Source organism: Mytilus trossulus, chromosome 12, assembly GCF_036588685.1.
Source record: "Mytilus trossulus isolate FHL-02 chromosome 12, PNRI_Mtr1.1.1.hap1, whole genome shotgun sequence".
NCBI lineage: Eukaryota > Metazoa > Mollusca > Bivalvia > Mytilida > Mytilidae > Mytilus > Mytilus trossulus.
In genome coordinates this window covers 28485587-28508055 of record NC_086384.1, presented here as the reverse complement: position 1 = coordinate 28508055, position 22469 = coordinate 28485587, and the positions used below count along the sequence as shown (strand labels likewise).

Below are 22469 nucleotides of genomic sequence, written 5' to 3'. Positions count from 1 at the left end.
GGCATGTATAGCAGTTTAAAGCCATTTTATAATAACAAGTTTATATTCAAACCTCAATACAACTGTTCTTAAAATAACCCTCATCATAAATTGAATATGAATTGAATTTCGATTACAGTGGACCTGAGAACAATTAAGGCAGCAGACCAGCCAATCATTGTGGACCCAACCCCTCCAATTGCTGGTAAAGTGTATGATGGACAAACTTATGATGTTGATCTTTTGTTTACAAAAGAACAAGATGTGGTAAGATATTTTGAATTTGATTTTTTTGTCTTAAAAAATAAACACAGTTTGGTGAATGATTTCAATTAATCAAAATTTTTCACCAAATTGTTCTTCAAAATATTGAAATAGATATTTATTCTTCTTATTTTGCAATCACTATTTGCTTAGTTAATTATTTGAACAGTGGAAAATGTTTATAAGTCTGGTAACAAGGCATAATATTTAGTGTGTGTTGGAGAATGAGAGCTGTCTCAATGGCAATCATACCACATCTTTTATTTTATGTAAGATCACATTGTAATACATGTACATCATTGTGCATGTAGTAACCTTTTTTCAAAATTTGATTAAAATACAGTCCATGTGGAATAGGCTATATTTAAAACTAAATTAAATTCAGAAATTATTGCGATGTTTTTATTATTGATAAACATTTGGAAATTTTTTATATTGAATAAAACAGGATTTTTCTCAATATTGCAAACATTAATATCCCATTCTAGTCTAAATTGACAAAATTGTAACAAAATATGCACACAATAATTTCTGAATTTACAGTAAACTGTGTTCTTTGAAATGGCCAATTCCAGTCTAGCTTTTTCAAATGGTCTTTAAAAAACTATCAGGTGTAAACCAAATTTGCTCAGTTTATATTCAGTTTAACTAAATTGATATGGAGTCTGCAGTTTTGCTAAGGTATTGTTCTTAGTAAATTTAAACTAGCAGACCAGTTTAAAGAAAATTAGTCCACACTGTCTAAAAAAAATGCTGAAATCATCAGTTAAATGCTTTTTCTGCACTTTTAAATAAAGACTTTAATGCATATTTTTTTCTATGACAGATATGTGCCAACTGGCAAGGCTTCTATGATCCTGAATCTGGAATTTCATTCTACATGGTTAGCATAGGCTCTGAACCATTAATAAATGTTACTGATGTCTCTAACTTGACGCAAGTAAGCAGTACATTACACGATGCATGTGTTCTCCTACAACAAGCTGCTTATCTTCAACATGGCAGGATTTACTATACAACAGTCTGGGCATTCAATGGAGCAGCTAGACAACTTAATATTTCAGCAATTTCAAATGGAGGTAAATTAAACTTATAAACTATTAATGTTCAGGTACTAGACATGCTAAAAGAGTACACAATAAATGTATTTATAGAAAATTCAGAATGACTTTGGAAGTTTGTATAGATCATGTCAACTGGTTGAATCAGTCATATATGTTGCCTGCACCATTAACCACTGGTCAGATTCCCCAGACTAGTAGAATTTAAATCGGGCTAGTAAATTATTGGGAAAGTTTGTTAAGGCACATTAGGAATGACTGAACTTATGTCTTAAGTCTAGTACAGTCAAACCTGAGAAAACCAGTCCGGCTGAAATCAAAGTCCCATTTTTTTGCCTGTAAAGTCTTTGTTAAAATACCCTTTGTAAACCGGACCGTGTGTATTCCGAATTCTGGTCTTATAATGCAGTCCAAATACTCTTAATGAAGTCAATTATTACCTGTCAAAACCGGTTTGTCTAATTAATTTCAAATGATCAATATGCAATCAAAACATATTTGTTTATAAAATATGGCTTTTCAAGGTAATCAATTACTCAGGTGTTAATCTGTGAACTTACAATCGTACAGTAGTGAACTGTATTATTTATTAAAATATTATAAACGTCTCAATTAAACGGAAAGACACGCTAAATATATCTCGGATTGATCTTAAGTTGTAACTTGGATAAAAATAATAAAATCACGGAGTAAGATATTAACATCAAGTTTTCAAACTCCTGGTTTCCCTTTTGTGAACCCCTTAACCAATGACCCTAATAATGAAGAACACCCGGATGACAATGATTCAATGGTGATGAAATTTGGTTTGAAAATATTCTGGCTTTTAAGCCGCCATACCAACGTTTCAAATTAACGATCATGGAAGTAAATCTAAATTCTCATTTCACAATCCAAACCACATGAGTATTAATATCATGGAAATGCAAAAAATGAAAAACGAAGTGAAAGGGAAATTGGCAAGTCGGAGACTGATTCTACTGAGGTCTATTTGATATACGAGGATATGTAAAACACTGTAATTTTTTTTTTTATTCGAGGAACAACCAGTATCGTAAATTTCTATAGACAATGAATATGAAGATTCAAAACAACGATCAAACGTTATTTCGTTGTTGCATTCTGTATTTTAATTTATCAGTTTATAATTTACAATCAGACAGAACTTTTACACGCAATATATTGGACGTCACAAGTCATTCACTTCAGGTCAAAAAGGAAACCTGAATAAACCGGCTCACTGTCCAAATCAGCTCTTTTTCATAGTCCAGTAGCCGGCTGGTTTATACAGGTTTTACAGTAGTTGGAAAAGATTTTGGGGTAGACTGGATGTTATTCACAAGGACCCAAGTGGTCTAAGTAGTTTCATTTTTCTGTGATCACTTGCCTGACAACACTGATCTTAATTCACTAGGAATACCAGTTGTTATGTCAAATGTCATTGGCTCTCTCTTTGAACCCCAGCTTTGACAATCATTAAAAACATGGACTTGCTATCAATAGATTGTAAGTATTTGTGCAAGGATAATGTTAAACTCACCTTTAAAAAAAAAAATTAAATTAAAAACAAACAATCTGCAATTTTCTAGACCTCATATTGCCATGATATTGCACAACTGTATGGATTGTAATTTTGTCTTTAGATTATGTCCCTCCCCTAAACCCCCAATTAAAATTTTGAAAGAATAGAAAATGAAGTTTTCTTCTTTCAGACTGCCTGGATTATGGAACACTATTGAAAATTATATTTAATTATTTCAGACAATCAAAAAATTACTTTTTATGCACGTTCAATATTTCTATTACTAGTATTGGTTGATTTAACTCCCTCTGTGCCTGGGCAAGTTATTGATGGGTTGCTGGATAATTTTATTGACTTAGACTACACATCAAGTCAGGCTAAAGTTGAAGCCCAGTGGAAGGATTACTATGACCCAGAGTCTACTATCAAACAGTATGCTGTACAGGTGTCAAGTGCTCAGTAAGTGTGTTTATCAAAAAAAAAAGAAGATGTGTTATGATTGCCATTGAATTACCTCTCCACCAGAGACCAAATGATATAGAAGTGTACAACTATAGATCACTTAAATTAAGAATGGAAATGGGGAATTCGTCAAAGAGATGACAACCCAACCAAGAAGAAGATAACAGTCACAGGCCACCAATGGGTTTTCAACGCGACCAGAAATTCAGCACCTGGAGATGGTCCCTTTAATAAAATGTGTTCTAGTTTAGTGAAAAAGCACGTCATACTTAACTCAAAAACATATAAATGAATTAAAAATTAAAAAAACATACAATCTAACAAAAGCCAAAGGTTCCTTACTAAATTTGGGATAGGCACAGAATTGTGGCAGGGTTAAACCTGTTTTGTGAGATCTCAAACCTCCATCTATACCTCTAGCCAATGAAGAATAAAAAAACACACAGCAATACACACAGTTAAAACTCAGTATTTCTTTCAATTTCTTTGTAAATTCAATACTGAATGGTAATACTGAATTCTCATTATATTTTATAACTAGAAAGGACTACTTCTTGTCTTTTACCTGCATACATGAAATTTTGTATTAGTATGTTTTAAAATACATAAATGGCCTTAAAGTAAAAACTTTATTTCAGAAACATGTCCAACGACTTCACAGTGATTAGAGAATGGGTGACATTCAGTAACGATTCCACCAGCGCTAAATGGCTAAATTTCCACTTGGCACACAGAGATAGAATCAAGATAGAACTGAAAACAACAAATGGAGCTTTGAATTCTATTGTGAATGAAACTGATTCTTATGTCGTGGACTTAACTCCTCCAGCCCTGAGTTACCTTGGAGATGGTTTGACGCAGGATCATGATATAGACTTCCAGGTAGGAGGTTAATTTTAGAAAGGGGAATTCCAGCTTAAAACTGAATCAAATTGACTCAACAGAGTTATCAATCCTATGAAGCAATTTTGTCAGATCGTGACCTATATTAGAAAATGAAAGGGCTATTTAAAAATTTTCTGTTTTAAATCTATTGAAACCTGAACTCTTTCCCATATTTTTTTCAAACCTAAAGCATCTATTTCTAATAAAAACATTTTCAATATTCAAGCCATAAGGTGAAAATAAAGAGATCTAAGCCTTATGTCGTGGTTATATTAATTTATCTTTTGTAGTCTGATGCCACTTCCTTGAGTACAAACTTCAAATTTGAAGACAATGAATCTGGACTGGATTACTATAGGATACAGATTTATGAGAAGTACCAGGGTAGCAAGAGACAACTTGTCCCAAGTAAGTTAAATGGTTCAAATCTGCCATGGCACAAAAAGAATTGGGTCGAAGTCAACACATCATAGCTATTTAGTTCAATCTGAAAAAACAGTTACTTAGACATATTTCTGTTTGTGTCAAGTGTAGCAACACCAATGGTCATCACAGTAATGAGCTGAGGGAGGGAAAAATTAAAAAATTAGTGGAATGGTGGAAGGCAGATATTTATTTTTTCTACTATTCTTACTGTTAATATGATAATTTTAGCTATCTTCTAAAATTTTGACAAAGGTTTCATCAAATCACAGATAAGTTTTATAATCAGTAATTTTGAAAGGGGGGCATTTTTTTTGTATTAGACTTCTGAAAAAAACTTTTGTGTGTGGAATTTTTTTTCATTTTTAATGGGTTAACATTATCCTGTTTCAGTTATTAAAGGTAACTGGTTGGATCTAATTGGTGACCCAACAAAGACATCCTACACTCACACAGGAATGTCTCTGAACCTTGGTGCTGCTTACAGTGTCAGAGTGGGATCCCTTAACAAAGCAGGACATATGGCAGTATTTGAAACAGATAGTGTTAGAGTGGATACGTCACCACCTTCTGTAAGTTCATACTTTTTCAGTGACAAGTTTACTAGAAAGTTGCAATATGAAAATTATTTTGTAGTTGAATTAGACATTAATGAATCTCGTGTAAGGATGCATTTTTGTCCAAGCTATAAACATTTAACATTGTATTAATCTGAAATTTAGAAAGGAAGACATTTTTTAAAAGTGCAAACAGTATATCCTTTTCATTACTGGAATAAAGTGTTTGAAATAACTGTTTGAACCAGATTGTCATTTAAAATCGGGTAATCTGAACCAATTAAAATTACCATATTTGACCGTGTATAGTACACAACCCCTTTTTCATCCCCAAATGTGTTTTTTACAATTGATATTTTATTACTTATGATAGGTAAAGTGGTTGAGAGTAGGAACATTAATCTCTGGTCAAGAAGAGGAGGTTGGAGGGTATGTGTATCAGGCCAATACAAAAGGGATCAAGGCAGCCTGGATGGCTGCTGACCCTGAGTCTGGTATCATTGGATATGAGGTTGCTGTTGGAACTACTCCTGGTAAATATTCTTTTACATATGTATGAAGTAATTTCATGCAACTTATTTATCTATTTAGAATGTGAAATTTCTAGGTTAAGTTAGTTTTGTTCTTGAAATTTAAATGACTGAGGATTAAAAGCATTTTACCTTATCATTTTTTCCATGAGTGAATATATTATTTTTACTGTAAATTTAATAGTATAAATCAGTATTAAAATTTTATGTTGCCCCTTTTTTTCTTTTTTTTTGTTTGAGAACATTTACATTAATTTTTGTAAAAGTCTTTCTGTAGTCAAACAATATACCATATTTTTCATTCGAAGGGCAGGATTTTTTAATTTGTTGGTTTACGGATCTGCCGACCCGATTTTGCCGACTTCCAAAATAAAAATAAAATCGAATTTTCAGGCTTTTTTTTTATTCTCGCCGACCCTAACAAATGCATTATCCCTGAAAAATAATTAAAATATCCTATTTTTTATGAAATGAAATGCATTAATCACTAACAGAAGTGATGACACTTTCTGTTGTGAAAAGTGAAACTTTCAGTTTACATTTCTAAAAATAGACAAATCAATTATTAATGACCTTGAAATGTCGTTTGCGCAAATAATTTTGCGGAACGAAACCTGTGTTTAAAACCAATTACACAATAAGTTCGTTTCCCTTATTTGTTACCAGTCCGTAAGATGCATGTTCTCATATAAATAGACTTGTCCAAATGTGGACAGGTGGAAGTTCAAGACATCAAGTTAAAATACTGAATTTTAACAAATCATTTGATATTTTCTTGTTTTATAGATCATAAAAAAATATCGTCCTTTTGGATAAAAAACGGGAATGCATGACAACAGATTATTTAACCTGATATTCTCGATTTTTCTAGTGGACGAGTATTACGTTTTTGACACGTGTGTTGAAACTTATTTTCGTACGACGTTTTTACTTTTTATTTTCTTTATCAGTTTTTCGTGCTTATTATTTTACCAAGTTTTGATTAAAAGCTAAGTCAAATAAATGACGTGAACCTGTTTTTCTTGTTTGTGAAATGACGATTTAATTTCGTCTTTGTCAGTGTACCCCCCCTTTTTTTTACAGGAAATTATTAGACAATGTCATGCGATGTTTACAGCTGAGCAATAATATTTCATCAAACTAAAATTTAAAAACGATGATAAAATAGTATGACAAACATATTATTAGAAAGGTGAAATATATTTTTAGTTTGCATATCAGTTTTCTGTCTTGAAAGATCTTTTTTTTCTTTTTTTTTCCGACATACCGACCCGACTTTTTCATGGAGAAAATCCGTAAACCAACAAATTAAAAAACCGTGGCCTAAATTTGAAAAAGTTATGAAGACTGCTAAAAGTGTTTCAATTTCTTAAAAAAAAATAATGCTAAGCAATTCACGTATACAATATACACCTTTTGTCTCTTTACCATAGGTGGAACAGATAAATTAGGCTGGATATTATATGGAGCAGAGAATGATGTGTATATACAGGGTTTTAGTTTGGATATCACCAACCTGACTACAAAGGAGCCTGTGTATTATGTTAGTGTAAAAGCCGAAAATGGAGCACAATTACTCAGCTCGTCCTTGACGTCTACTCCTATTGTGGTTGTTGAAGAAGATAGAGCAGGTAAACTATGTAGTAAAATATTTAAAAAAAGACAGAAATTAGGGGATCATGATTTAAATATATTCTAACTTGATCTATTTTGTAGTCTTTCTGCTCTTTGGTCAGGTTGTTGTCTTTTTGACATATTCCTCATTTCCATTCTCAATTTTATTTCTTTACTGCCTTCAGCCCGCCCCTTAAAAAATATGTATACTAGTTCAGTGATAATGGACGTCATACTGAACTCTGAATTATACACAAGAAACTAAAATTAAAAATCATACAAGACTAACAAAGGCCAGAGGCTCCTGACTTGGGACAGGCGCAAAATTGTGGCGGGGTTAAACATGTTTATGAGATCTCAACCCTCCCTCTATACCTCTAGCCAATGTAGAAAAGTAAACGCATAACAATACGCACATTAAAATTCAGTTCAAGAAAAGTCCGAGTCCGATGTCAGAAGATGTAACAAAAGAAAATAAACAAAATGCATACATGTGATGGACTGTGAAACTCAGATCAGGAGATTTGGAAATTTTGGTCAGGAGATTAGGACTCAGATCAGGAGGTTTTTTATCGACATAAAATTTTTGTCGTAAATGTAACCATATGAAGTAGAAATTGTGTTTTTTCTACAAATTGTAATATGTTTAAAGTACCCTTATGATCCCTTATTGCCTTTCTATTTGAATAAAATAAAATATTAAGAAAAATCTGTTTCCTGTTTAGTTTTGTAATGATTGTTCACTGCTTGCAAATAAATCATTATATTTATCTATCTTATCTGTATAGATTTTAATCATGTCTCCATCTCCTTATCATTGGTAAATGTATAGACAAATAAGAAAGAAATAAGCTCTACATGTTTGTTTGCAACATCATAAATTAATTAAAAAAATAACAAACACTAACAGTAGTACTGAATGGCTTTTAAGCATTATGAAAGTCATATTTGTAGAAAACTTAAAAAGACTTAAACATTGTAAAATGTTTTGCTATTTCTAGCTTACACAATAAAATCTTATATATTCTAACATCTACAATTCTCAAACCCAAAGTTTTATAATCCCAATTAAACTAACTAAAACTTTTAACTAGAACTTTTATTAGTCTAAATGTCCATATTGGATATTCCAGTCACATAAATAATAAACAGATTTATAATATAAACTTCAATTTAATCCATGAAAGAAGGTCTAGATTGCTAAAATAATTTATAAATTTATATTTTTTTATTTGTCCAAAAACATTTAAATTCATTTAATCAACATCCTTTTATGATTATTTGATTAAAATATTAATCATTTATAGTCTTTTTACAATTTACATCTTTGAAAGCAAAATAACTGAAAACAGGATAAAACAAAGGGAAGTAACAAAAATGTATTTCAATATTCCCAATATACATAGTTTTTATAACACAACGGCAGTTAGCCAGAGGTAAACATCGTTGATTACCAGTATGTTTGACACCCCAGCTGTCAAGTGAAGCCAATTAATTATACATCTTCTTTGATGTACAGGTAAAATTTAACACAGGTGTCAATTACACCCGTACAGTAGTAAGAAATGATCAAATATGGCGTCTGAAAATTTTCATTCATGAAATATTTCATACACGGGAGTTTTTTCTCCTAAACGGGAGGACGGGAGGAGACCCCTGAAAACGGGAGTTTTGTACTCCCGTCGGGAGGTTCACATGTATGAAAATGACAATAATACATAAATAACAACAGACTACTAGCAGTTAACTGACAGGCCAGCTCCAGACCTTAATTAACCTGATTGAAAGATTATGTCTTCATCATATGAAAATCAATCACAATCCCTCCTGTTAGGGGTTTAGTATCATACTATCATAAAATATATGAGAAGAACATAACCTGTGTCATGCCAACAACTGTTTTTTAAATAAATGTGTTTAGTTCCGATGCAAAGACACTAATGAATCAATATTAAAGCCAAACCTTGCAATCTTTAATGACCTGACAACAGTATCTTAACTATATCCCTTCTTAATAAGTCTGTTTAAAGGTTTTGTAAGCTTTTGTGGTGAATAGTAACATTTACATGTTTTTTAACATGCTTTGTTGACATTAACACCAAAGCATAGTTTTGATCATCACATAAAAAAACAAGATTTGAGGTAGTGATATATCAAAATTGTTAAAACGTTTTTATAGGTCTTGTGGTGGACGGAGCTGATGGAACAGATAAAAACACGCCTGAATTGGGCCTGGATGTAGACTACACAGTGGATACCACTACTGTAACTGTAACATTTGATGGATTTGAAAGTCACCTTCATGGTGTGATGATGTATGAGTGGGCTGTAGGTACCTCACCAGGTGGGGAAGATGTACAGCCATTCATGAGCGAGGGTATTATACATTCAGAGGAAGAAAATGTAGCAGGAGACGGTAAGTGTTGTCTGCTATTACGTAACTCAGTTTGAATCATTCATGAGTGAGGGTATCATACATTCAGTGGAAGAAAATGTAGCAGGAGACGGTAAATGTCGTCTGTTATTAACTCAGTTTGAATCATTCATGAGTGAGGGTATTATACATTCAGAGGAAGAAAATATAGCAGGAGAAGGTAAGTGTCATCTGTTATTGACTTGGATTGAATCATTCATGAGTGAGGGTATCATACATTCAGTGGAAGAAAATGTAGCAGGAGACGGTAAATGTCGTCTGCTATTGACTCAGTTTGAATCATTCATGAGTGAGGGTGTTATACATTCAGAGGAAGAAAATGTAGCAGGAGACTTTAAGTTTTACTGCTATTGACTAGGTTTGAATCATTCATGAGTGAGGGTGTTATACATTCAGAGGAAGAAAATGTAGCAATGCATTTTATTTTGTTTGAAATAGGGTTTTTCCCGTTTGCTATTTGTAGTTATTATTATAGATGGGAACTAGTATAACTAGTTCGGATACTGGTTTTGTAACAGTATGTACTATTTATAAATTTGATGTTAGGTGCATAAGGCACAAGGAAAGTTTTGGCGGTTTTAATGGGTGGGGTTAAATGGTACTATATAAAGTTTGGCATTTAAATGTATTAGTATCGAAGGTGCTCGCAGTTAAGTCGAATTGAAGATGGTCACATAGGTATATATGCAGTTACTGCTGTGTTTATTGTACGTACAGGCGTTGGAGGTATTAGCCGAGGAAAAAGAAACGGTGCGAAAGAGGAACAATATTATATGTCATGTATTTATATATTGTTTCAATCGAAGAAAAATGTACAATAAAGTAAAATAAAATATTGTATCGCAAGAGAAAATAAGATGTTACTGCGAGCAACTAATCCTGTATCTGTGTTTGTCTTGTTTATAGCCTATTGAATTTAGAGATTAAATACTATAAATTCGAACGAGCAGGGTGAGGGAGAATTTAATGAGAGGTAAGTGTTGTCTGCTATTGACTCAGTTTGAATCATTCATGAGTGAGGGTATAATACATTCAGAGGAAGAAAATGTAGCATGAGAGGTAAGTGTTGTCTGCTATTGACTCGGTTTGAATCATTCATGAGTGAGGGTATAATACATTCATAGGAAGAAAATGTAGCAGGAAACGGTAAGTGTCATCTGCTATTCCCCCCAGTTTGAATCATTTATGAGTGAGGGTATAATACATTCAGAGGAAGAAAATGTTGCCGGAGATGTTAAGTGTTGTCTGCTCAGTTTGAATCATTTTCATCTTCCATCGTCAGTACCAGGTACACTTGGAAATATATGGAAAGGTCTTGATCTCGGACTAGATAATGCTGAAAAAAGAAAAGGACAAGGTACACTAAGGGCCATTTTTGGCCCCCTTTTCTGTCATTTTTTGTTTTTCATGAAACAAACAAAATTATTTTGGGAAATAGTTTGCATATATCTGTTCTTTAGTAGCTCATGCGGATTTTAATTTTTTATAAAGAAGAAACCTGATTTAGGGTTGCTTCAAGTGCTATGATTACGTCAAAAGATAGCAAAATGTTGATTTTTGGACTGAAATTCTTCGTTTTTTAAAGGCCTCCGCCAACGTGAGCCACAGAAAGGAATAAAAGGATAGCAATCAAACGGAATTTTCTGATAAAGAAAAAAAAACTATTGGCTCACGTAGGCAGAGGCCTTTTAAAACAAAGAATTTAAGTTAAAAAAAACCACAACAACTGCACCGTAATAGTAATATCGTAGCGAAATCGGAGAAAGAACTGAAAATCTCCAACTGACTGTGATTACCAGACACCATCAACTACATCAAAAATATTTCCAAAGTTGAGGTATTAAGCTTTGAGATTCTGCAATCATTCTTCAAATTGTATTATTTTCCTTTTTACCAATGTGGATTTTGCATAATCAATTTGAATCGACAAACAAATGGTGAAAACCTATGCATTTCAGTGGCACACAAGATAAACAGCCATTTTCATTTGTTCCTCCAGTTGAGTCACAATATAAATTAAAGCGACAAAGAGTTTGAATAATTAAATAATTTTTGTTTCAAGTAAAAGATACTCAGAATATGTGAAAATTCGGCACAAAATATCAGTCAGGATGCAGACACAACAACTTTTTTTTGCTTATCATTAGCTGGAGATTTTTCTTACGAGTTAACACGAAAAGTAAAAGATGATTCCATTTACAAACAGAATAAACGGAGAAAAATAACAAATGAAAAAAAAACAGTAGTGATAAGTATGTTGTTTTAATCAATTAATATTGCAATTAGATTGACAACGTAGTTTAGAGGTAACGCTTTTGCATTTTGTCCGGGCGTATAATGTTCGAATCTCATCAAAGGCATGCATATTTTTTTTAATATTTGTTTACTAGTATTATTTCATTTTATTTCAAGAAGAAAGAAAAGTAGAAAAATATTTGAGTTCATGATATCATAGCTAGCAATTTATTTTGAAGTTTTAGTCATTTCAATGGGATGTAACCACAGGCAATTGCTCCGAAAAAAATTTCTTATATACCTTTAAAAAAGAACACATATGTTGTTTTTTTTCTGAGTCAAGTACCTGTGGATGTAACAGCTTTTTATTCCAAGTTCGAGCGTCATTCTTTTTGTTTTGCCGTTGGAATCTTTTTTTCAATAAGAAAAGTAGAATAGATGTCATTCGAAGAAATAATATTACAGCCGATTCAATTAAGTGTGTAGCCAAAAGGTAATATCTCTGGTTAGCTTGCTTGTTAGCTGAATCGTACAGCCGTTGTTAGGTTTGGTAAACTACCCTTCATAAAGAGTACACAAGTCCGACAGATAACAAATCTAACTGACTGTTGGACTAAGCTACTTTGAATGCAAAAGATATACCGCTTGAAACACATTCCAATTATAATAGTGACTGTTTCATTGAGGAGTGACATTCTAACACTCATATTTATTGACAGAGGTTAAGATGCAAATGCATTGAAATAGTGAATTTATTTGACAGGGGATGGGGTTTTTTATTGTTGGGTTTTTCATTGTTGTCTTAACACACTATTTTTTCGGAACTTCAGTATACGATTATTGATCTTGTCTTGCGAAATTCTATTAGCTTTAAATGTTTAATAGATTGTTTTCTCGCTGATGGTACATACTTTACTGTTAATTATCTTCTCACTAATTAGGAATAAGAATATGTTTGTACACAGTTTTAGTCACATGGCAGAGGTTCGATCCATGTGACTTTTAGGTGTAGCTTAGGTTTCAATCTTTTTGCTCGTACTGAACATACTCTACATAAAACAGTATAGAAATCTAAATAATGAAATACAATTATATCGAAATGAAAAAATAGTTTGGTGCACCTTGTGAGCAAATCTGGTTAAAGTTTTTCCTCCTTGGAACTGTTTGACGTGTGATGTTTTGTGTCTTTAATAAACAAGACTATGGTCACTTTGAAGATTACACATTTTATGTGGTATTACATACATTTATACTATATGGAATTTGGTTGATTTATGATTATGCACTATGATAGATTTATCCAATTACATTCACTTTTAATATGGACATCCAACAATTTCGATTCAGACTTTAAGTTTTGTCTTTTAGCAATATTTTTCACAGATATTCACCAATGGTGTACACTTTGTTGTCCATATTAGACTTTATCTTAAGATGCTTTTTAAAGGTTTCTGTGTAATATATACTTAACCTAGTAAGCTATACATGTTTGGCTGTTTATACTCTTAGGTCAGACTGTTGTCTTTTTGACACATTCCCCATTTCAATTCTCAATTTTATCTTTATGATATAATAAAGATGAAGTTTTATTCATGCAGTGCATGGAACCTTTAAACAAAGAATGATTCTCATTGGTTCCACGAACATTCACGGAACATTGTGTAATTTTGTCAAAGACAACTGCCAATTATTTCATTGTTTATATAATTGTTGTTTGATCATTGAATAATACAATAGTTTAAGTTATGAACTGTTTTTTTTAACTTAACTGTTATGGGACAAGGGCTTAACATAATACTTATGATGTCATGATGAGAGGGCATTGAAGGTCATTATAATTTTGATTTTTTTGGTAAAAAATATTAGAAAGACCAGTTTATTTAATTTTTTTGGGGGGGAGGGAGGGGTTGATGTTTTTTCCATTTAGTGAACACCAGTCTTCTTCCATCCATAGTTGGATAGTGATCAATCTACAAAATATCAATACCGTATACGTATAGATGACAAATTACCATCAGAAAAGTACAAAGGTCCTTGTTATGCAATATATACGGTTGCTAGGTAGTTACTAAGCATTTTAAAAAAGGCTAACAAAATGTAAGATATTTACAATTGTCATGTAATCACCTAACAATAGAAACCTAGCTTTGGTTAACACATTATTGATTGCATAAACCTTGAAGAGATATAAAAGGCTGTTGTTTAGCACACAGTGTTGTTGCTAAGGGTCATTCTAGTGGCTAAGATGTTGATAAATACTCGTAGAAATAATTCAGATAAATGAAACATTACTGTTTGAGATTTCCACATATGCATTATACAATGATACATTTTGATTCATATAAAAAAGACACATTTTTTGATAAATAAGATTTGAAATAGTGTATATTTGCAGATTTTAAATCTGTTGCTAGGCAACTAAAAAATGATAATTACAAACAAAATTGTCATTTTTTCAAGCTTCTATATTTAGTCTATTGAAATTATGAAATTCAATTCTTTTGAAGAGGGGGCCAAAAATGGCCTTTACTGTACCTTGTCCTTTTTTGTTTCTTGTTTTTATATTGATGAGGTCTCCATTAAATATAGTTTGATGTTGAAAATGTTGTGACCACAGATTAAGATTTATTATGATCAATTTCACTTTTGCAGTTTAAAAAAAATCAGTGTTAAATAAAATACTAGTTTCGCGACATGATATCTTATTTAAAGTTTTAGAGAGAATATCTTCTGTGAAGCCCTTAAATAGCAATTATAGTATAATTGAGTGTTGGAATTTCAGCATTAGTTACCATTCTGATTTTCATATTTGTGTATTGAGTGTAAGGACTCATATCCCCTGTCAGAGATACCAATGAAATTGCAGGATAAGCTTGGATGTTTCTCACCAGAATAATATTAGAACTTATAAGGTTTAAATATGCCTAAGGATCCCTCCCGCATTTACATATGAAAAGATCATGTTCTCAGAATTGAACAAATTTCTAGAAAGCATTATATCAAATGTTTTTCTGACTTGTAGGCGTAACGAGTTCTGGACATGCCCATGCCACATTACCATTGGAGCCTGAGACCCTGTATTATGCCTCTGTCAGGGGAATCACTAATGGTGGAAATGTTGTACAGTCTTCATCTGATGGTTTTACAGTTGATGTTTCACCACCCATGATCAGTATTGACAGGTAAGGAAAATAAGCAATATATAATTTACCTTATTTTGCTCTTTATGACAATTTGCTCATTTGAACAGCATTTATTACGAAAGACTTTAAGCATTATACTTCTAAAACATCAGGAAATAATCAATTTAAATCCCCTTTGGCCCCTCAAAGAAAAAAGCTACTGACATAGATGGTGGTGCTCACTCCAGTTTTCTATTTGCACAGTTGGAATACTACTTTCAATTTATAAATTGTACTGGTTTTAATATTGAAAACACATAATTGCATGTTAATAGATTAACAGACAAAATCCCAACAGATCAGGATATCACTAGCGGTAATTCTCTGTACCAGACAACAACTGACTCACTGACCGCCCAATGGACATACAACGACACAGAGAGTGGTATAGAACGAGGATGGTATTCTGTAGGAACCTATCCATTTGGTGAGGACATCACCTCAATGATAGAGGTAGAGATTTCATCCATGGATTTCAGTACTTTACCATTGGCTTATGTTACTGCTGTTGATACAGGTATGTTAGACACAATTTTAAACAATAAAACACATATTTGTTACGTATCAAATATAGCTACCAATATCCAACATATTAACAATTATTGCACATACATTGCTCATTCAAGGGAGATAATAAAAATAAATTATGATTGTAATGAAATAGAACCAGCTGTCCGCTAAAGTTCAGAGTAACCTTATATGTTTTTAGGAAAGCCAAATATAATCAGCATCTGGGCAGAGAACAAAGCTGGACTTGTATCTGAAGTAGCTACTGGATCAGTTATCATTGACAAAACTCCACCAGGAGAAGGCTTTGTCTCATGTCCTGATTATGTTGGGGTAAGTTTTACTCAAATTTTATTTTTGACAAATATCTACTATTGGAGGCTTTGTCTCAAGTCCTGATTGTACTGTACATTGCTTGAGATAACATTTGCTAGCAATACGTGTGATTTCAACTTCTATGAATATAACAGGGGGAAAAAAAACACAGTGATACAAATATAAACTCAAGAAAGAAGGTGGACACCCATTTAGTAATGTTGAATATACATTTAATGAGACAATAACCAAACAACATTAATTAAAAAAGGGATCATTAAATAATTATTGCATTTCAAATAGGGTGAAACATTGATATAAAAGGGGATACTACTTTTTAAAAAGATAGTATGATAAATAATTTATCTCTGTTGTTTACAGGTGAATGCTCCTATACTGTGTACATGGCATGGCTTCCTTGACAAACAGAGTCCTATCCAGAAATACATCATAACAATGGGAAGTCAACAAGGTTCAAATAACATCTTTAATGGAACAGAGGTCCCAGGATACATGAGTCAATACTCAATCCAAGGTGAGTTCTAAATCAATATCGTTGGGATGTGGACACAAATCAAATAATACATTCAAGTTGACCTGAGATAAATTTTGCTATTCTTTTTAGGTGCCATTTGGTCATTTAGGTTGTCAGGCATGCAGTTCCTGATGAAAGTACCTCCTGAAAAGTGCTTCTAACACACAAATTTAAAAAGTTATTTCCATGTATTTCACTGTTATTATAATTGAGAAATCTTATTTATTTCGTAGGTCTGGGTGACAAGTTACATCACGGTGATAAATACTATGTGACAGTGACCGCTGTAAACTATGTTGACATGGAGTCCTATGGTTTCTCCACTGAGATTGGTATAGACTCAACACCACCAACGTTTGGTAAAGTAATTGACCTACACACTACATACAGGGTAGATGTCACAGACACTGAGATGACGTTAGCCATGAATGCCAAGAAATGTGAGACAGATGATGGTAAGAATATATTACAGTGAAACCGGTCTCATGTTTAACATTTAAGGCTGAATATTTTATGTGCTTTTTACGTGGGTGACTTAGATTTTGGGTTTACTCAAGGTTCTGTATAAAAAGTACATTGATACACTGCATTTTTGTCTTGTTGTCTTGGTTTTATATATTTAAAATAAATTTTCTACAATTAAAAGTTAAGGTTGTTTTTGGGGACTGAAATTCAAGCTGTCTATTTTGGATCTAAAATAATAATAAATATGAATTAATTTTAACTTGCAGAATGTGATTTGCTGGATGCCACTTGTTCAGAATCTATGACTTCAGTGTCAGCCACATGGCAAGCATTCCAAGATCCTGAATCTGGAGTACTAAGGTCAGTTGAAAATATATAAAGAAAAGTTATTGGCAATAAAAAGATCTTTAAAAATTGTGAATGAAGAAAGATTTACCATGAATACCAACTTATCCAAATAGATAAATCAATTATAGTATAAGACATAACACAAAAAATTAAAAGGTCCTGACTTGTAACGGACACAGGAATAATTGTGAAATGGTTTAACTAGTCAAGTCTTTTTGAATTCACAACCTACACCCTTTCAATCTTGTTTATGATGTTAGCCATGCAGATACAATGTTTTGGTGTACACTTTGAAAATATTACCCCATATACCTTATTTTTCTAAAACATTGTATTATACCTCATGTCTTTGTTATATTCTCATAGGTACCAGATAGCTCTTGGAACGACACCTGGTGGTGGACAAATCAAACCTTTCTTTGACATTGATTTACAAGATGGAGTCAGATACTACACCATAGGTGGTCTCAATCTTGTTGGTTATAGAGTGGTAAGTTTGTAGTATTTTAAAGTATTTTACTATGAGTTTAAACTTATTACATGTGCATGGTGTTTTAGATTTATAAACAATAAAATTGGCCTTTACAACAGTCACCTCGTTTCAGCAGTCACCTGCCTCTAACGGTTACTATCATACCCTCCCAAACGTTTTATTTATATAATTGAACTATTTTCAGCAAGGTCGATTGCATGAAAATCAGAACCTGTTTGAAACAAGATTGTGCAATAGGAGTTGAATTTCTTAATTTTTAACTGGATTTTTGTGACAAAAATGTCGGTTATTAAATTGGGGATGCCCGGCGGGCGGGCGGTCAGGCGGGCGGGCGGTCGGGCGGGCGGCAATCAAATGTTGTCCGTGCATTAACTCAAGAACCGTTCAACCAAAGCTTTTAAAATTTTAATATGTTGTTACTGACAACTAAATGAAGGTCAAGTTAAATAAAGGCCATTTTGACTTCTACCGTTCAGGAGTTATGGTTCTTGAAAGATTGAAAAATGGCGTTTCCAGTCGTGTCCGTGCATTTACGCATGAACAGTTCTACCAAAGCTTCCCAAATTTTAATATGTTGTTACTGGTGACAAAATGGAGGTCAAGTTCAATAATGACGATTTTGACTTTTACCGTTCAGGAGTTATGGTTCTTGAAAGATTGAAAAATGGCGTTTCCAGTCGTGTCCGTTCATTTACGCATGAACAGTTCTACCAAAGCTTCCCAAATTTTAATATGTTGTTACTGGTGACAAAATGGAGGTCAAGTTCAATAATGACGATTTTGACTTTTACCGTTCAGGAGTTATGGTTCTTGAAAGATTGAAAAATGGCATTTCCAGTTGTGTCCGTGCATTTACGCATGAACTGTTCTACCAAAGCTTCCCAAATTATAATATGTTGTTACTGGTGACAAAATGGAGGTCAAGTTCAATAATGACGATTTTGACTTTTACCGTTCAGGAGTTATGGTTCTTGAAAGATTGAAAAATGGTGTTTCCAGTCATGTCCGTGCATTTACTCATGAACCATTCAACCAAAGCTTTTCAAATTTTTTAAAATATGTTGTTACTGATGACAAAATAGAGGTCAAATTTGATATTGACAATTTTCACTTTCACCAATCATCAGTAATGGTTCTTGTGATATTGCCAGGACACAAATAAATGCTAATGAATCCGGTTTGCTGTCGTTGTGACAGCCTCTTGTTATGTGTTGCACTCCTTTCAGTTTCCAGTTTCAGTTGAAACCTGTATCACTAATTTCTTCAGGAAAAATAACTTTTTTGAATGTTTTCAAATTTAAAGTGCCAGAAAGAACCATTTATCTATTTGTCTGTTTGCATATACAGTAACTCTGTCGACTGAAAACACTAAAATAATTTGCCATAATTCGCATTATGTCAGAATTTCATTCTCACCTCACTTGAGCAATCACTTTTGATACTCTCAATGAGTGACTGCTTAATATAGTTTTACTGTAATGGAGTGTGAAAGGAGGAACAAAGGTTTATGAATTTAGTAGGAAAGATGATACAGATTTTAAAACTTCTTGAGAGAGGAGAGCAAGACAACAACTCTCTATACGAAAAATAATTTAGACAGAGAACTGACTTTGCTTTTATTGTTCTTCATCTTTATCTTCTTTCTTTTCATTATTTTGTAATTGTTGCATTTTAGGTTTATGTTTCTGTAAAAGGAATCAATGGAGCTGATCTGACAAGTGTTGCTACATCCAATGGACTCTATCTGTCTTATCTCAGTCAGGGAATGAACCCTCTCAGTCATGTCGGGGTTGCTGATGTACTGGAGAATTCTGTCGGAGATGTGTAAGTAAATACAGGAACTTCTGTTAAGGGGGCTCGTGGGTCTAAATGTTTTTTTTTATTTAATATAAGATTTCGCTATATTATTCTATAAATGAACTTCATCTTATCCTGAATGGAAAAATGAAATAAAAAAATGGGGTCACCGTTCATTTACGCTCACAATCTGCCTTCGAAAGAAGCATACATTTTTGTTAATGTCCTTTTTTTCTGTTGAACTAATAGGAGAAATAGCGGTATTATCGAAATAAAAAAAGAACTAAATTACAGAAATCGTTTAAATTTTACAATTAGATAGTTTATATACAGCTTATTCGAAAACAACAATAAAAAATATAGGTCATCGATGAGTTAAAAAAGATATTTCTATTTTAATGCCAAAAAATGGCATTTTTTCAACAAAGGGAGATAATTTAGAGCTTTTGCAATGATATCGACATTTTAAAAGTCACCTGGGGTCAACACGAATTAATTTTTTGGAATGATTTTTGTACCATATGATAAAGTTACAACTACTTAAGGTAATGTATCGAATTTGTAATGTAAAATAAAAGTTTGTTTTTTTTCGGAAAATCTTATACCCGCGAGCCTCCTTAAGAGGAACAAATATATGCTTGTAAAGCTACTTCATGGTGTCTGATGTATTGCAGAACTCTGTAATAGATGTAAAAATGTTACAGTCTGCCTAATGATATTGTCAACCTTTTAAAGAATTAAATTCCGTATTGTGAACCAAAGCCTGTGAAATCGTTTTGGTAGAGTCCCTGAAGTGGATACCTTGGTATGCCGGGTTGTCAAATCATGCAAATGAATGCAATCCTTAAATAATAATTAAAATGGACAACAACACTTCAAAAGATCTGCAATTTTATTATCTATGTCTACATGTTTAGCCTGCAAGGCAGGCTTCATCAGGACAATTTTTATACAGAAATTGAGCCCCTGAAGTACTCAAAGTGGTGCATTGAATTTGACGTCGTCATGGTGAGAGAAACAATGAAAAGTGAAAGTAGCAATACAGAGTTATAAATAGATAAGATAAATATAGAAAATTAAAGTTTGTATACAATGTAACTTGAGTTCGTTTTACTATTATATGATACATGAAATTGTTCTAAAGGCTTGGCATCTAATAGGATGAACTTCCCATGGTTCCTACCACTTCGCAAGGCTTCTCTTCCAACCTGGCCATAGTTGGAGGTTACAACTTCCCGGCGCATCGGCAACAATAGGAAGATTATGATCGCCGCTGTGGATAATAAAATTGTCAAAAATTGTTCCTTTGTTAATTATTTGGTGACTCTATATAATTTTTGGATCGTCTGCAGTAGTTGGTCTGTATAATGGCATAGTTGTGAATTCCTAGTTCATTTAAGATCGGCGCCCGTGGTACGCTTCTTCTGCAATCATTTATATCTGCTATCATTTATTCATAGATTAATAAATTAAATTCCGTGTTGTGAACCAACGCCTGGCGTTATTATTTAATCGTGAACCCCTGCATCCGAAAGGAACCGCCAAGCTAACAGCGCCGATCTACAGGCCACCAGCATATACATGGACCAAGGAATATTCCATACTTACGACGAAATAACAACTGAATCAAGATGACCAAGATGTCCGATACCACCTATACATCTATAAATGATAGCAGATATAAATGATTGCAGAAGAAACGTACCACGGGCGCCGATCTTAAATGAACTAGGAATTCACAACTATGCCATTATACAGACCAACTACTGCAGACGATCCAAAAATTATATAGAGTCACCAAATAATTAACAAAGGAACAATTTTTGACAATTTTATTATCCACAGCGGCGATCATAATCTTCCTATTGTTGCCGATGCGCCGGGAAGTAGTAACCTCCAACTATGGCCAGGTTGGAAGAGAAGCCTTGCGAAGTGGTAGGAACCATGGGAAGTTCGTCCTATTAGATGCCAAGCCTTTAGAACAATTTCATGTATCATATAATAGTAAAACGAACTCAAGTTACATTGTATACAAACTTTAATTTTCTATATTTATCTTATCTATTTATAACTCTGTATTGCTACTTTCACTTTTCATTGTTTCTCTCACCATGACGACGTCAAATTCCATGCACCACTTTGAGTACTTCAGGGGCTCAATTTCTGTATAAAAATTGTCCTGATGAAGCCTGCCTTGCAGGCGAAACATGTAGACATAGATAATAAAATTGCAGATCTTTTGAAGTGTTGTTGTCAATTTTAATTATTATCTTTTAAAGAATTGATATAAAAAAACAATTTAAATATGTTTACATCAATTGATGTTGAAAATATTTCTAACCATTTATCACTTTTACTTTTTCTTTGAAAAATTTTCATGTACTTTGCAGAACAGCAGAAGTGTTATTAGTCAATATATTACAAGTAACTACATTAACTGTTTTGCAAATCTGCACACTTTCTGTGTCAAAACTAGCTTTATATTGTAACATACAGTATATCATTTCAATAATTTTGAAGGTGTGCAGACAGCTACCATTGCAATAAACAATGTTTTTCAAGATGAAATTTTAGATTTAAATTTTTGCCAATAATTTGTAATACCTAGTATATCTTTTTTACAGTAATTTCCAGTCATCTGACCACACTTACAGAGCATCATGGGATATGTCAGGTGACCCATGTCCAGTCAGTAACTATGAATGGAAGATCCAAAGGCTTGATGGTCTTGTTGTTCAAGAGTGGCTGCAAATGAATTGTAAGTTGTTTTTTTTGCTCACCAGTAACCCAAAAAGTCAGTGTGGTTTGTAGCCATCATTTGACCTCTGTCATCTGTCATTGTCTTCAGCTGTCAGTTAACT

General features: G+C 33.0%; 1 protein-coding gene across 1 annotated transcript in view; it reads left to right on the top strand.

Annotated features, from left to right (window-relative positions):
- LOC134693720 (uncharacterized) overlaps positions 1 to 22469 on the top strand; it is a 121394-nt gene that overhangs the window by 45129 nt on the left and 53796 nt on the right. The window contains exons 14-31 of the mRNA XM_063554620.1: positions 119 to 246; positions 1070 to 1322; positions 3114 to 3285; positions 3927 to 4170; positions 4464 to 4581; positions 4990 to 5168; positions 5527 to 5686; positions 7117 to 7314; positions 9477 to 9713; positions 14989 to 15148; positions 15424 to 15665; positions 15858 to 15988; positions 16352 to 16505; positions 16739 to 16960; positions 17237 to 17330; positions 17685 to 17808; positions 19487 to 19635; positions 22233 to 22366. Of these exons, the coding sequence (XP_063410690.1) occupies positions 119 to 246; positions 1070 to 1322; positions 3114 to 3285; positions 3927 to 4170; positions 4464 to 4581; positions 4990 to 5168; positions 5527 to 5686; positions 7117 to 7314; positions 9477 to 9713; positions 14989 to 15148; positions 15424 to 15665; positions 15858 to 15988; positions 16352 to 16505; positions 16739 to 16960; positions 17237 to 17330; positions 17685 to 17808; positions 19487 to 19635; positions 22233 to 22366 (3099 nt within the window). The remainder of the gene's footprint in view (positions 1 to 118; positions 247 to 1069; positions 1323 to 3113; positions 3286 to 3926; positions 4171 to 4463; positions 4582 to 4989; positions 5169 to 5526; positions 5687 to 7116; positions 7315 to 9476; positions 9714 to 14988; positions 15149 to 15423; positions 15666 to 15857; positions 15989 to 16351; positions 16506 to 16738; positions 16961 to 17236; positions 17331 to 17684; positions 17809 to 19486; positions 19636 to 22232; positions 22367 to 22469) is intronic.